The sequence below is a fragment of the Oncorhynchus mykiss genome, chromosome 1 (assembly GCF_013265735.2).
Source record: "Oncorhynchus mykiss isolate Arlee chromosome 1, USDA_OmykA_1.1, whole genome shotgun sequence".
Classification (NCBI taxonomy): domain Eukaryota; kingdom Metazoa; phylum Chordata; class Actinopteri; order Salmoniformes; family Salmonidae; genus Oncorhynchus; species Oncorhynchus mykiss.
Genome location: NC_048565.1, coordinates 73,052,176 through 73,069,218, shown reverse-complemented (window position 1 = coordinate 73,069,218; position 17,043 = coordinate 73,052,176). Strand labels below are relative to the sequence as shown.

General features: G+C 44.3%; 1 protein-coding gene across 4 annotated transcripts in view; it reads right to left on the bottom strand.

Annotated features, from left to right (window-relative positions):
• The window catches only part of LOC110528891 (protocadherin-15), a 267,645-nt gene that overhangs the window by 14,618 nt on the left and 235,984 nt on the right, over nt 1-17,043 (bottom strand). For all 4 annotated transcript variants that reach the window (XM_036984917.1, XM_036984912.1, XM_021611090.2 and 1 more), the window contains 6 exons: nt 8,739-8,954; nt 7,765-7,853; nt 6,202-6,378; nt 3,990-4,208; nt 964-972; nt 447-563 (listed from right to left, as the gene is read on the bottom strand). In XM_036984917.1, coding sequence (XP_036840812.1) covers nt 447-563; nt 964-972; nt 3,990-4,208; nt 6,202-6,378; nt 7,765-7,853; nt 8,739-8,954 — 827 coding nt within the window. The remainder of the gene's footprint in view (nt 1-446; nt 564-963; nt 973-3,989; nt 4,209-6,201; nt 6,379-7,764; nt 7,854-8,738; nt 8,955-17,043) is intronic.

The following is a 17,043-nucleotide window of genomic DNA, read 5'->3' as shown; positions in this document are numbered from 1 at the left end:
GCCAGCTGTACAGTGTTTCCTCCGATACATTGGTGTGGCTGGCTTCGGGGTTAAGCGAGCAGTGTGTCAAGAAGCAGTGCGGCTTGGCGGGGTCGCGTTTCGGAGGACGCATGGATCTCGACCTTCGCCTCTCCGGAATCCGTACAGGAGTTGCAGCAATGGGACAAGACTGTAACTACCAATTGGATATCACGAAATTGGGGTGAAAAAGGGGTAAAAAGTACCAAAAAGGGGGAAAAAAGAAATGTGTTTCCTGTTTGAAAAATAGACAATGTCCTAACACCCACAAACTTTATCATCTGCACAAATAGGCATTACTCATCAGTATATGGTACCTGAAACAGGGAGTAAGGAGGTAAGGAGGAAGAGGTCAAAGGTGGTCTGAGTTTCTATATAAGCACTTTGTGAAAGGGCCTTATAAATACATTTGCTTTGACTTGACTTACGTGCTGCTGTCCCCTAGTTCCCCGTAGATATTGACTGTTGGGGCACGTGGAGCAGCAGCCTTGCTCGCTGGCAGAGCCTGCTGAATCCTCGCAGTCTTGGCACATTCCGCCTGTCTCCTGAAGTTCAAATAAAGTTTCATCAGTTTGAGTCAATCCATTGCACTTTGTTTCCATAACATTTCATCACTTGTTCCCCATGAAGGCTACATGTCTGTGGTGAATGAAGTGACTGAACATCAGTACAGTATGTGCCTCATCCCAACTGACTGAGATAAAAATAACAGAGCCAATCTCTTATATAAAACTAGATAAAAAAAAAGGCAAGTCATTGTCTATATGAAGGAGATGACTTGAACTACAATGTTTGTACTTTTATCCTAATTTTAATAGTCATTCTGACTCCCTGGTTCATCTTTAAAATACTATTCAGTAACGAGGACATGTGACAGAACCATGTTGTATTCATGCTCAAGTGCATACAAGAGAGATCACTCATATCACATGGGCAATTACTTACTCTTTGAATCTGGTGTATGGTTTTCCAGGCAGTGCGGGAGACAGAGGGAAAAAGAAAACACAAGAGAACCTTGGTTATACAATTAGCTCAGTCCAATTTTGTTAATACTACACAATGAGAAACATTAATTAAATTGGGAATTATGAGACGCCTCTGCGTTCCTCCAACTCCATTCAATTTTAATGAATGGTGGTTGTTAAGGTTCCTTTTGAAAAACACACCACTCGAGGTAAAACAAATGTTTATTATTCATGGCATTCCTTTTGACTTATTCAGATAACAGCCAGGCTTTGGATAACATGCCCTATCATAAATCTCAGCCTATTTCAGCACTGAATATAATAAGAGGATATAGTAACACATTTTGCTTAATTTCTTATCACACAGTGTTATGAAACACATCAGGCTCTCCAGCTATGTTTGCAGCATCCAGTTCATACAAGTATATCAAACTCAAGAAGCCTTTTTATTTTTCTTCCATTTCTTTTGTTCTCAGCATTACTTATTCACAACAAAATACAATTACCCCAGAAGAGAGAAATGAGAGAATGCGTTGCATCAGAATATTCTCCCGGAGATCAATAAGTCATGAAGTTGAAGGAATGAATGAACTTCTCTAAATTGTCGCATCGTAGCACTTCAAACTCTACAATGTGTCTGTGTGTGTGTTTCTTCAGCTCAGGTGAACCACTCTGACCCGTCTGTTGGGTGTAAACATTCCCCAGACATCAGTGTTGATGTAGTGTTTATGTAGTGGATTCACACGGCACAAAGAACGACGTTGAGGAGCACCTGCCTGACGCATTGACAATCAAGAACAAATGGTATACTAAATGGTTGTACAGTCGTCTCAAATAAAACAGTGAAGGACCTTGGCGTTACTCTAGACCCTGATCTCTCTTTTGATGAACATATCAAGACTGTTTCAAGGACAGCTTTATTCCATCTACGTAACATTGCAAAAATCAGAAACTTTCTGTCCAAAAATGTGCAGAAATATTAATCCATGCTTTTGTTACTTCTAGGTTAGAACACTGCAATGCTCTACTTTCCAGCTACCCGGATAAAGCACTAAATAAACTTCAATTAGTGATAAATACGGCTGCTAAAATCCTGACTAGAACCAAAAACATTTGATCATATTACTCCAGTGCTAGCCTCCCTACACTGATTTCAAGGTTTTACTGCTAACCTACAAAGCATTACATGGGCTTGCTCCTACCTATCTCTCTGATTTCATCCTGCCATACATAACTACACGTACGCTATGGTCACAAGACGCAGGCCTCCTAATTGTCCCTAGAATTTCTAAGCAAACAGCTGGAGGCAAGGCTTTCTCCTATAGAGCTCCATTTTTATGGAATGGTCTGCCTACCCATGTGAGAGACGCAGAGTCAGTATCAACCTTTAAGTCTTTACTGAAGACTCATCTCTTCAGTGGGTCATATGATTGAGTGTAGTCTGGCCCAGGAATGTGAAGGTGAACGGAAAGGCTCTGGAGCAACAAACCGCCCTTGCTGTCTCTGCCTGGCCGGTTCCCCTCTTTCCACTGGGATTCTCTGCCTCTAACCCTATTACAGGGGCTGAGTCACTGGCTTACTGGTGCTCTTTCATGCCGTACCTAGGAGGGGTGCATCACTTGAGTGGGTTGAGTCACTGATGTGATCTTCCTGTCTGGGTTGGCGCCCCCCTTGGGTTGTGCCGTGGCGGAGATCTTTGTGGGCTACATTCGGCCTTGTCTCAGGATGGTAAGTTGGTGGTTGAAGATATCCCTCTAGTAGTGTGGGGGCTGTGCTTTGGCAAAGTGGGTGGGGTTATATCCTTCCTATTTGGCCCTATCCGGGGGTATCATCGGATGGGGCCACAGTGTCTCCCGATCCCTCCTGTCTCAGCCTCCAATATTTATGCTGCAGTAGTTTATGTGTCGGGGGCTAGGGTCAGTTTGTTATATCTGGAGTACTTATCCTGTCTTATCCGGTGTCCTGTGTGAATTTAAGTATGCTCTCTCTAATTATCTCTTTCTCTCTTTCTTTCTCTCTCTCTCTCTCTCTCGGAGGACCTGAGCCCTAGGACCATGCCTCAGGACTACCTGGCATGAGGACTCCTTGCTGTCCCCAGTCCACCTGGCCGTGCTGCTGCTCCAGTTTCAACTGTTCTGCCTGCGGCTATGGAATCCTGACCTGTTCACCGGACGTGCTACCTTGTCCCAGACCTGCTGTTTTCAACTCTCTAGAGACAGCAACAGTGGTAGAGATACTTTTAATGATCGGCTATGAAAAGCCAACTGACATTTACTGCTGAGGTGCTGACTTGCTGCACCCTCGACAACTACTGTGATTATTATTATTTGACCATGCTGGTCATTTATGAACAGTTGAACATCTTGGCCATGTTCTGTTATAATCTCCACCCGGCACAGACGGAAGAGGACTGGCCACCCCTCATAGCCTGGTTCCTCTCAAGGTTTCTTCCTAGGTTTTGGCCTTTCTAGGGAATTTTTCCTAGCCACCGTGCTTCTACACCTGCATTGCTTGCTGTTTGGGGTTTTAGGTTGGGTTTCTGTACAGCACTTTGAGATATCAGCTGATGTATGAAGGGCTATATAAATAAATTTGATTTGATGTACTAAATGGTATACTAAATCTGTGCCATATGCTTTAGCATTATGCAATTTGTTGTGTGTGTGTGTGTGTATATGTATGGGTGTGAGAGAGTGTGAGTAATGGGGTAGTGGAGCCATGAAGACACACTGTGACGGTCACAATTGGCTTTGGATATTTGTTGCAAATGACTGTTAATTAATCGGCTTTCACAGTGTGTGAATAGGGACATTAGACCGGCGGTGCACGCTGTCAGCATCCTTAATTCGGTGGAGAGAGAGAGACTGGGAGAGTGGTGCTTGACTAAATACCTGGCACCATGCACATTTCCTCAGCCTCAACAAACTACACTGCTAGCTTTGAAAGGTCACCATGGCCATACACACACATGTTGCCTGTAGCTACGACAAGCGGTTGTGCACTCACTGTTTGTAGGTGACCATGATGATGAGGATGGCGGGGATGCAGCAGAGGATGATGATGATGGCGAGGGCGAGCAACGCCCCCTCTGTGTAGCCCACAGCCTGGGCAGCCTTCTTCACGCTGGCCACGATGTCGGGTGTACGGATCTCCAGGATGCGTCCTCCTTGACCCAGGAACGGCTGGAACTCCTTGTTGATATCCAGCAGCTTCCCGTCTAGAAACCTGCCAGACAGACCAGTCAGTCACACAAGTACGTGGACACCCCTTCAAATGAGTGGATTCAGCTAGTTCAGCCACACCCGTTGCTGACAGGTGTATAAAATGAGCATACAGCCATGCAATTTCCATAGACAAACATTGACAGTAGAATGGCCCATACTGAAGAGCTCAGTGTCTTTCAATGTGGCACCGTCATAGGATGCCACCTTTCCAACAAGTCAGTTCGTGACATTTCTATCCTGCTAGACCTGCCCCGATCAACTGTAAGCTCTGTTATTGTGAAGTGGAAACGTCTAGGAGCAACAACAGCTCAGCCGCGAAGTGGTGGGACACACAAGCTCACAGAATGGGTAGACATCACCTGTCCTCGGTTGCAACACTCACTACCAAGTTCCAAACTGCCTCTGGAAGCAAGGTCAGCACAAGAACTGTTTATCACCAAACTCCCATGATTTTGGAATGAGATGTTTGACGAGCAGGTGTTCACATACTTTTGTTCATGTAGTGTACTTTAAGTTTGGATGTAACACCATTTCAACTGCGATTTAAATTGGTGTTGAATCCTAACATAATACTGTTACTTGGCCTTATGCGTAAACAGGCATTGATGTCAATAGGAGATTTGTGCAGTCCCAACGCAATCCCTCTCTGCCACACGCTGCATTATCATACACTATATGGACTCTTTATACAAATGAATAGTACTCAAGTGATTGGTCTTCCATGTGAGTTATCCATAGGCTTCTTTCAACCCTCAAGAGTCCTTATTTCCTTCATTTAGGCGAGAGAGGCACACTCAAGGTGACATCATAATGCTATAACCTCTTCCCCCCCTCTCTCTCCATCTCTTTCTCTTTCTCTATGTGAGCTGACAGCAGAAGCACATAAATATAACATGCAATTAACTCTACGCTGCCAGGTGTGAGCTGCATGAACAAATAGCTTATTTTTTCCCTCCCTGCTACTTAAACCTCGGCTAGACTCTTCCTCAACAGCCATTGTATCTAAGAGGGGGATTCTTATTGAAGCAACGATAGATATATCAGCACCTCTATTTAAAATGAACAACGGCTCTCCAAAGCTGGTGCTTGTGATAAGAGTGACGCTCACTAGCTCAGACTCAGAAACCCCCTTTCTTTATGAGACACGTGTGTCATTACAGTAAAACAGGGCCACCACTAGCAGCCAAGGACAGACAGAGAAGTAACGTGCTCAGATTCACTCAACACAAAGCCACTTTACTCAAAGTCACTTTCTTTAAGAGCAGGATTAAACAATAGACTGGTATCTGGTTTGAAGAGGAGGGGGACGTAGCCTAACTCGTGCTGTTAAAGCCAGAGTGAAAATGAGTATGGGGCAAAAGAGAGGGATAAGGAGGGAAAAAGAGATATCATGCCTTCCTTCTGTGAAAAGTGGAAGGGTGCGCAGTAGGGGGGAAGGGTTCCTCTAGCATGGTGCCTGTCATGCTCTGAGGGGGGCCTGGGCTCCCACAGTGTTGACTCTAACCCTGTCTGAGGGCCAGCGAACATAAGACTAATGGCAGCAACATGGCCCTGGGTGTTTTAACACACACACTGCTCTTTCCCCTGACAGGGTGAAAAAGTGTTGCAAAAGCACTTTTTAGCTGCACCATTAAAGCATTTTTGGATACTGCCTCTTAGTGGTAAAAGTGTAAACATTGTTTCTCCTGCTATGTAAGAGGGGGACCCTGGCCTCTGAGGAGTAGATCTCTCTCTCTGAATACAGGGGGACTAAAATGCTAAGCTGTCATTTCTCCAGAATGTTGGAACAACCTCAGGATGGCTTAGTGGCCACTACTGATGGAATAGCACCTTTTCCTTTATTTTCTCTCTCTCTCTCTCTCTCTCTCTCTCTATCTCTGTCTCTGTCTCTGTCTCTGTCTCTGTCTCTGTCTCTCTCTCTCGTTATAAAAAGGGAGAGAAAGATAGAGGAGAGAGATAAAGAGATAGCTATTAATTTAATTGTGTTCACTCACTTAAAGAGCTCCTGACGTGAGATGGCCCTGTTGGTCAGTGGGTCGATGGCGTACACCATCAGGTCTGACTTGGTGTAATCCTCTTGGTCAAAGCCATCTCCGAACCGCCGCGGCCCAATGGATTCCACCACCACCTTAGCTCCTGGAATCTGGTCCTGGATGTATCGCTCCAGAATACTTACGTTTGGGAAACAAAACCATTGTGGTCTGTTCACATTTAAAATAAAGTATAGTACCAGGTATAGCTGAAGCATTAGGCATTTCTACCTTCATATTTCTACAGCCATCTTCACCATGATGTGAAGGCTCTATGAATCATTCAGTAACTACTCTCATACTGTTATTAACAGGTGATGTACAGTAGCGTAGCGAATGTGCTGATCAAACTTTAGCAGTGGTTGCCCTGGTTCACTTCACCTGCATGTGTTGTGTCACCATTTATAAATGATGTCATTGACTTCATAATGCTGAAACGCCATACTTTTACTTGTGTGTGACCATATGTGCCGAATGCCAACCCGAATGCCAACCCAAATGCCAAGCCTGATGAACAGAGTACCCAGTTCTGGACCCCAGTAGGACCAAGGAAGACGGGAGGCTTCTCAGATTTGATCAGAATGACTAACTCAACACATGATTTAGTTGTCAAAGCATAGAGCAATCTTAGAGGAGTAGTGCCATTGAAAGGGAGGCTTTAAAACAATGAATGTATATTACACCTTATTTTATTATCCTATCTGTCTAAAAACACTGTACTTTCTTCTGTTCTTGCTTCTCATTCATAAACTGATTGAGAATGATTGACTTGACTGTCTATCTGGACAATCAGTGGTTTTACTTGCTCAATCATTGTTTAAGGCAGACAGAACGTAAACAGACAGTGAAGACACTGAGGACCTAAGTTCTGCAACACAGGGATAATTCACAAGTTCTAGAACTTTTTTTTTCCATTGCATGTTTTGTTTCTCAAAACACAGTTGGAGACTACCCAGCAAACTGGGAACATTGCCAGAACATTGGCTAAGATTCCCTGTAGGGAAATGGGATTCAACGCAAACAATTTCACGAGCCGAAATGCTAATTTGCATCGTGCGACTTTGAACCAAGTCCTCTTATTCAACAGGAGAAAAAAAATTAAATGCATTCCACTTTTGTAAGTGGCATGCTGTGGCAATCAAACTGTGACTCTCCACAGGGCTTCTGCTGCTAAACCATGGAGTTATCACTGAGAATGAAAGGGATGGCCTCAAACTTTTAGTTGTAATGCATTTAAAATGCACTTTGGCTTTGGCTGAAAGGAAAAGACAAGGGTGGTGACAGACCCTACTTTACTATACAAATCTATTCCACTGTAGATGCTTCTCAGAATATAGATATTTTTAAGTATGATGCCCTAGTAGAGGAAATGTTCTCTAATGAAAATAAATGTAATACTTTTTAATTCACTCTCCTGTTTCTGTTGAGTGTTGAGGGGCCTTTAGGACCATTAATAGGTTTCCAATTCAACCAAAAATGATCACTGTGAGAATAATGCTGAAAGGAAGTGATTGACTGGTGCCTTACGCAATAAGCTGCTCTTTATTCTCCTCCACGACAGTGGGCGGGACATTGGACACCACCACCTGCATATCCAGCTGGTTGACCACAGACACCTGAGAGAGAGAGAGAGAGAGAGAGAGAGAGAGAGAGAGAGAGAGAGAGAGAGAGAGAGACAGAGAGAGACAGAGAGAGACAGAGAGAGATATAGTAGTAGTAGATATGGACGTTTTGTCTATTCATGCTTAACATGCTCCAGGTGGTCAAAATGAGAATCTTATTGCCTGCTTGTATTGGTGCCACGTGGCCAATCTAATGGTGCTTAATATTCGCCGGCACAGAAAATGCACTGGCTCTGGGCTCTCCAGCCAAATCTCCCACACGGTCTCTGTGAAATTACAGTTCCTGTTGAAAATGAACCAGCAACATGGTTAAGCACTCGCCGCTGTCACCCGTTCAGGTGCCGTTCCAACACTTCTTCAGTCTCATTAGAGACTTGTTAGGCTGACATATTAGGAGAACCCCTGACTCCAATAACTGGAAAGAAACGGAATGTATTGTATAAGTATAATGACACACACATGCACACACACCAATTAGAATGAGCAGAAAACGCACTCCATGCATAGTTTAATTGGATCATCAGCTCGAAGCAGAGGGGTTCTCTGGCATACACATAACACATCTCGTGTCCTGTAACTGCTCTGAATAATTTAATATATTGGAAGCTAAACACAGCCTAGAGAGAAGAGAAAACGTGCCTCATCATCATGTAGCCTCCTAATGAATAACTCTTCTCAGAGGAGACTGCAGTCTGACACTAACAAACCCATCAGATGTTGTGGGTGGTTGGGGTATTGGCATCGGTTGTTAAGATCACAGTTGACTGAGGACAAACTTCCAACTGCCAAGCGTCAAAGTCTCATAATTACTTGCCTAACAAGAAAGAGTGTTTCAAACAATGGAGGGATATGTGTTGCTTGAACACACTAGACACTCACCACCACATCAGCGCTGCTGCTCAGGCCCTCTCCGTAGTTGTCGGTGGCGATGACTGCAAACTTGAAGTAGGACCTCCGCATGTTGCGGTACATGATAGCCGTCTTGATGATGCCCGTGTACTGCTCGATCACAAAGCTGTCCTGACCATCTGTCGTGGGCGGTATGATCAGCCGGTACGCATTGGCACTGTAGTTCCCTGTATCTGCATCAGTGGCCTGGGGAAAAGTAACCACACACACACACACACACACACACACACACACACACACACGCACGCACACGCACACGCACACGCACACACACACGCACACATATAAACACTAGACTGAGATCTTCTGACATCTACTACATTAACAATGGCAGTTATGTTGAGTGGGCCTCAGTTGTGGTGGCATATTTTGGGACAGAGCTGCTTGACTTGTCGACACACATATACACATATGATACACACAAATGGAGGGCATAGAATGGAGTATTGAGGCTCCTTAGTCAAAACTAACATCATGTAAGTAAGTCGCTCTGGATAAGAGCTTCTGCTTAATGACCAAAATAAAGGATGACAGTGCATTTAGATAATTTGGCCAGGAGAGGGGGAACTTGAGTCTCAGAAGCAGGTACAGTATGGCACAGAAAGAATTTGATTCTGGCCTTGCTGCCTGTCTGCCGGCCTGCATTCTCAGTCTTTCATCAGTTCTCAAAGTGCCTGTCTGCAGTGACATTGATTAATAGGTACAAATACTTTTTTTCTCTCCAGGATGGAGGGATTGAAGGAGGGAGGGAGGAAATGGAGGGAGGAGTGCAATAAATGACAGGGCTGCCCTATCTCGGTCATTAGATGGAGCTAGATATTCTCAAATAAGACTGTATACCACTCCATTCAAGCCAACCTAAAAACACACTCATATAAAATAAAGTAGTTTCAGGTGATAAGGAGCCACTCGCCTGCCCTCTGGTCAGTCTCACCTCTATTCCTTGCGAAGAGCACTACTCTAAGCTCTGCTCAACACGACTTGATCCCTGTATCCTGCTTAACTGTTGACAGGTGTGTCGCACAGGTTTTTCAGCTCTCTTCATCTACATTTACATTTGAGATCTTATCCAGTGTGCATCCAGTGTGCATTACATGCATCTTAATAAGATAGCTAGGTGGGACAACCACATATCACAGTCAAGGCAAGGGAGGGTACTGTGGGATTATTTAAGATACTCTTCGGAGAGGTAGGGTTTCAGATTATTTCCGAAGATGGACAGGGACTGCTGTCCTAGCTTCAGGGGGATGCTGGTTCCACCATTAGGGTGCCAGGACAGAGAAGAGCTTGGACTGGGCTGAGCGGGAGCTGCCCTTCCATAGGGGTGGGACGGCCAAGAGACCAGAGGTGGCAGACCAGAGTTCTCTGGTTGGGGCATAGGGTTTTGAGCATAGCCTGTAGGCAGCAGTTCCTCTTGCTACAAGTATCATGGTCTTGCAGTGGATGCGAGTGTGTGGAGGAGCGGGGTGACGTAGGAGAACTTGGGAAGGTTGAACACCAGGCGAGCTGCAGCGTTCTGGATAAATTTGATGGCACAAGCCAACAGCAAGTTGCAGTAGTACAGACAGGAGATCTTTTGTGTTGTGTGACTTTACCGAAACTAACGTTTTCGGTTCGGGTAATAGTTTGCTTTTTCGCTGGGTGAACCCTAGCTGGCTAACACAAAAGCCTCATGGCTAAGCATACACTCGCACACGCATAACCTGGTTAACCATACTTTTATACCAGCGTGATAATGGGCCCCCGTACCCATGGGAAACAAATATGCTCAGGCAGCTCTCGACCGAGTCCTGCAAGTTTTGTAATGTTTTTACCAAATAACGGCCTGTGTCACCTTAAGCAACCCTACTAGCCGTCACGGTGAAAGCTAACAAGCTAACCACTGTCTTGTTTTTTAGTTTGTCTAGCATTAAGTGGCTTTGTGCTTACTAACCAAACCGGTCCAACCATGCAGTGATCCGGTCCATGAGAGGACTCACCACTAGCTTAGGTCTCTTGAGTCTTGCACGATTTACATAAAGCTCTGTCGTTTTTGTACTTATCAACTTTACCAGCCCCACCTACTAGGTTCTTCGGTCCAAGAGACTCAAAACCCAGGTCAGCTACCGCGTCAAGGCTAACCTTGCCATCACCTGCCCGGCAGACCCGGATATCGTGGCAACCCGGTCTCCACTTTCTCCCACTACGAGCCAAGGTTCCACATCAGAGAGAGGGGCAGTTCACTAGAGCAAGTGCTAACTGAGTGACCAGTGATGCAAATGGCTGGCTGCAAACCCACAGTCCAAGTCTCAGGAAAGAGGCAGACAGTTTGGGGAAGCGGTACTCTGTAGCAGCCGCATCAAATTCCCGCCTGGCTGATTCCCCTGTGGGGAAGAAAGGGCGCCAGACCAACGGTACACCCCAGCAGCAGAGAGGCAGCCAACCGTCTCCTGGCCTGACACCTCTCGGTGGAGCACAGGCTCCCTTCCTCCCCCATCCCAATGGGGGAGAGGCACATCTGTGCTCCTATAACCTTTCCCTTCGTGCAGTGACTAATTTTTATAAGTTTGTTCACAAGGAAGACGGAGCCCACTCTACCCCCTAGTGCCCTCCGTGCCACAGCTCTCACCACAGCTCTTTCTCAAGTAGCCGAGGCAGGAACCAAAACTGTCAGTCGCCACCTAGCACTGTCCACGTATCCTAGTGTTTTAACGCTGCCCCTTTTAATACATTCAATGAAAGGGCGACTCACTATAATGCCACCAGAGGGGTAGTGGTAAAGAGGAAGGTGGTCACGACAGAGACGTCACTCACAGGTTGGGCATGAGGGAAAAGCGGAGTTGTGGGGTCCACAACTCCGCATTGCTCACATATATGACCTCTAACTGCTGACAGTGTTCCTTTCTCTGAAACCATTCTTACCCTCCCTTTGAAATTCTCACATCTTGATCAGAACGGACAATAAGACTGTGGTGGCATACATCAAAACCCTGGGTGGCACTTGCTCCCTGCGCTTACACAGACTATCCATCAAATTATTCTGTGGAGAAGAGCACACCTACTCTCACTACGAGCGACTCATGTCGCGGGAGCACTGAACGTAGGAGCTGACTTGTCCAGATGGAATCCCCATCACAGGGAATGGAGACCATCTCCAAGTTGTGAAACAGATCAGGGATAGATATGGTCAAACATCCATAGATTTCTTCGCACAAAAACGTGCACTGCCCGCTATTCTTTGCGCTAGCAGGAGACGCACCATTGGGGGTGGACGTGTTGGAACACCCTTGGCCGGGAGTGTTCCGTTACGTTTTTCCTCTTCTAAGCCTCATACTCCCCAGAGTGAGGGAAGAAGGCTCATACCTCATCTTGGTAGCCCTCCATGGCCAGGCAAGCTCTAGTTAGCATAGATCATTCTCCTGCTGTTCTATGAGCCCCGGCAACTCCTGTTACGCAGGGATCATCTGACCCAAGCGAACAAAGACATTTTCCACCCTCACCCCGATACTATGGCCCTCTGGGCATTTCCCGTGAGAGTTAAAATCTGGATGTGACATGCTTGCCTCTCAGTCATTGAGACAATCAAGAGTGCCAGGGCCCCTTCTACACTCTCAATGTATGGAAGCTCAATGTATGGCTTTCTCCACTGTTAAGGTCTAGCCGCTATCTCAGCCTGCCATATAGGCTTTCGCAATAACACAGTGGGAAAACACCACTTGTCATGAAGGGGCGCTTCGCTCACGTCCATTTTCCAAGCCTCTAGCCCCATCTTGGGATCTGTCTATTGTGCTTGAGGCTATTTCACAGCAGCCTTTTGAGCCGCTGAAAAGCATGGAGATGACGTATCTCTCATTCAAGACTGCTTTACTGGTCGGTCTTAAGTCCGCAAAGCGAGTTATTGAGCTGCACACTGTGGGTTCACCCTTCATGTCTACAGTTGCCCCTGTTTTCCCCCCCAAGGATTCTTTGTTGTCTAAACCCACCTTTATACCGAAGGTCAGCAGCAATTACAACTGTCTTGCTTGTGGCATTCCACCTGCCGCCCTTCACTTTTACCGAAGAAGAACGTCTCCACCGTTTGTGTCCAGTACGCGTGTTGCGCATCTACTTGGATAGAGCGTGAATTTTACGCAAGAGCAACCTCTTGTGCACTGCTCAAGGGCATGTCCTTACAGGAGTTTTGTGATGAGGCTTGTTGGGAATCCCCTCATACTTTTCTGAGGTTTACCAGCTAGACGTCACTGCACCTTCTTTGGGACACATTCTGTCCTCAGTGTCGGGACGTTCGAGCGTTGATACTTTAAGACTACCTGGCTTCGGAAACCAGGTCTGCAATACAGAATTGGTAATATCCTAATTGTGAGATATCAAAACGAGTAATTGAGGTTCCCAGGTTCTCTGATATTATGAGTGAGATATCTCACCATATTCCCATGCTCTCAAGAGCAAAATGTAGCTAGCTAACAAGCTAGAAATTAACCAAAACATTGTTTAGAAAGTTGCTTTTAGTTGCCTGGTTTGCTAGATTGACATATAGTAAATTAGTTTATTTTTTCTGGGTTTATTGGTGTTAAAATATACCAGTTATGCTATTTTGGAACACCGGGCCACTGATGTCAAAAAGCCTGTAGTTTTTATGTTTGTATACTTTTTTATAACGATAACGACAAGTTTGATGTCAGATGACAATAGAATGTTTGTGATGTCACTGCGACAACTGTCTACAGACATGTCGATAGACATAGTATAATGCAGCTTTTGGTCTTAAAATGTTTGGATGTTTAGTACACTAACGTAATCTCACTGTTTAACACATGGCCTCACATGTAAATTCTTAAAGAGATGGGTGGAGCTAAGGCTTAAGAGGGTGTGAATGATGCTGAATGGGTGTAGACAAAGAAGAGCTCTCCAGCCGGTGTACCAAAACATTCTAGGGATATTTTCTCAAAAGTGGAGTTACAAGTTTATTAACTTCGAAAGAAGAATTACTTTCCCATTGTCCCTCAACTGTAGTGTATGATATACCATTTTCTAGCTCTGAATCTCTACTTTTACTTTTTTAAACTTAAAATGTTGCTATATAAGACAAAATCAAGCCGATCCGTCACATATCAGAACCTGGGTTATGAGAGTAACCTTGAGTTCTGCTTTATCTCAATACAGTTTGTAAAAGCACTTGAGAACAAAGGTTCTGAAAAAAAATTATCAGTGTGCCGTGGCACTGAAAGGAAGAATGGGTTGGAGAATAGACTTCTATTCAGCAATCACTCATGAAATACTCAACAAGACTGTGTACAAGACTTCATATAAAAACAACCATATAAAATTAAGTGATTCTGTTTCAACTCAATAGGCTTACCCTTGGTAAAACCATACGTTCTGAGAAAACTTTTAGCATAAAATTGCGGTTTCTTTGTCATTACCACTGTGCCACATCACCCCCTGCCATCTTTTATTTCCCCCGGCTTCTATTCAAAATCATTTTAAAGAAGAATTTGACAGTAAATTAAGCTAATTTATAGACTGTAGAGCCGCCTGCCTTAAAATCATACAAAGATCTCAGACACATCAGATACCATCTGAAGGTCCATCAGAGAGAATGGCATGCAGTGCAAGACAAAGATGGCTGATACCAAAGCTTGGGGCCACAGCCAAACTGTGTTTAGCGTTCATGCTACTGAGGATGATTCAGTATTCTATCTAGACCTGACAGAGTTAACACAACATTCTCAGGAACAGGAACAATGGAAAGATGGAATCGTATAATTAATTCTACAGATGGAGTCTGAGAGGGCCTACTAGTTGATGCAGTATTATTGGATACATTTTTACCGCATTTGCAGGTTAATTGTCGATTGTTATAAATGCTTCATGGATTCTTTGTACAGCAGGCAAAATATATATCTCAGCAACATCTATAGCTGCAAACATCAGAATTGTCCACTGAAATCAATTGAAGGTCAAAGTGTTATAAACAGGAATGCAACAAGGCTATGCGGAGGTATAGTGCATTTCTCATTTAAACGTACAGTCCTCCTCATGTCATCTATCCTCATCCTCACTTTTCATCTGATTCAACTCAATGAGTCATTTCTTTCACAGAAATGTAAAAAAGTACATTCTATAATTACAGTTTCCATTCTCAGAATGACAAGATCCCTGGTCTGTTCTCACCAAAGCTCAATAACGAACCATCAAGATCATATATGAAGTAACCCATATGGAATCATGTAGTAACCAAAAAGGTGTAAAATAAATCTAAATATATTTTAGATTTTAGATTCTTAAAAGTAGCCAACTTTTGCCTTGATGACAGCTTTGCACATTATTGGCATTCTCTCAACCAGCTTCATAAAGACTGCTTTTCCAACAGTCTTGAAGGAGTTCCCACATATGCTGAGCACTTGTTGGCTGCTTTTCCTTCACTCTGCGGTTCATCTCATCTCAAACCATCTCAATTGGGTTGAGGTCAGGTAATTGTGGAGACCAGGTCATCTGATGCAGTCCTGTTGAAAAAAAAAACGATAGTCCCACTAAGCGCAAACAAGATTGGATGGCGTATCGCTGCAGAATGCTGTGGTAGCCATGCTGGTTAAGTGTGCCTTGAATTCTAAATAAATCACCGACAGCAAAGCACCCTCATACCAGCACACCTCCTCCTCCATGCTTCATGGTGGGAACCACACATGTGGATATCATCCGTTCACCTACTCTGTGTCTCACAAAGTCACAATGGTTGGAACCAAAGGACAGATTTCCACTGGTCTAATTTCCATTGCGCGTTTTTCTTCGCCCAAGCAAGTCTCTTCTTCTTATTGGTGTCCTTTATTAGTGGTTTCTTTGCAGAAATTCAACCATTAATGTCTGCTTCACGCAGTTTCCTCTGTACAGTTGATGTTGAGATGTGTCTGTTACTTGAACTCTGTGAAGCATTTATTTGGGCTGGTCACTCTAATGAACTTATCCTCTGCAGCAGAGGTAACTCTGGGTCTTCCTTTCCTATGACGGTTCTCATCAAATCAAATCAAATTGATTTATATAGCCCTTCTTACATCAGCTGATATCTCAAAGTGCTGTACAGAAACCCAACCTAAAACCCCGAACAGCAAGCAATGCAGGTGTAGAAGCACGGTGGCTAGGAAAAACACCCTAGAAAGGCCAAAACATAGGAAGAAACCTAGAGAGGAACCAGGCTATGAAGGGTAGCCAGTCCTCTTCTGGCTGTGCCAGGTGGAGAATATAACAGAACATGGCCAAGATGTTCAAATGTTCATAAATGACCAGCATGGTCAAATAATAATAACCACAGTAGTTGTCGAGGGTGCAGCAAGTCAGCACCTTAGGAGTAAATGTCAGTTGGCTTTTCATAGCCAATCATTAGGAGTATCTCTACCGCTCCTGCTGTCTCCAGAGAGTTGAAAACAGCAGGTCTGGGACAGGCAGCACGTCCGGTGAACAGGTCAGGGTTCCAAAGCCGCATAGCCTCATGCCAGCGAGTTTCATCATAGCACTTGATGGTTTTTGTGACTGCACTTGAAGAAACTTTTAAAGTTCTTGAAATGTTCCATATTGATTGACCTTTAGGGCTTTGGGGGCAGCAGGTAGCCTAGTGGTTAGAGCGTTGGGCCAGTAACCGAAAGGTTGCTGGGTCGAATCCCTGAGCTGACAAGGTAAAAAATTATGTTGTTCTGAACAAGGCAGTTAACCCATTGTTCCCTGATAGGCCATCATTGTAAATAAGAATTTGTTCTTCACTGACTTGCCTGGTTAAATTAAAACATTTTAAGTAATGATGGACTGTTGTTTCTCTTTGCATATTGAAGCTGTTCTTGCCATAATATGGACTTGGCCTTTTACCAAATAGGGCTATCTTCTGTATACCACCCCTACCTTGACATAACACAACTGATTGGCTCAAACACATTACGAAGGAAAGAAATTACACAAATGATCTTTTAACAAGGCACACCTTGTTAATTGAAATGTATTCCAGGTGACTACCTCATGAAGCTGGTTGAGAGAATGTAAAGAGTGTACAAAGCTGTTATCAAGGCAAGAATCTCAAATATAAAATATGTTTCGATTTATTTAAAACCTTTTTGGTTACTAGATGATTCCATATGTGTTATTTCATAGTTTTGATGTCTTCACCATTATTCTACAATGTAGAAAATAGTCAAAATAATGAAAATCCCTTGAATGAGTAGGTGTGTCCAAACTTTGATTGGTACTGTATAAATACAGATAGAAGGATAGACGGACAGGCAGACAGGCGTGCAGATGTTTAGATCTTGAT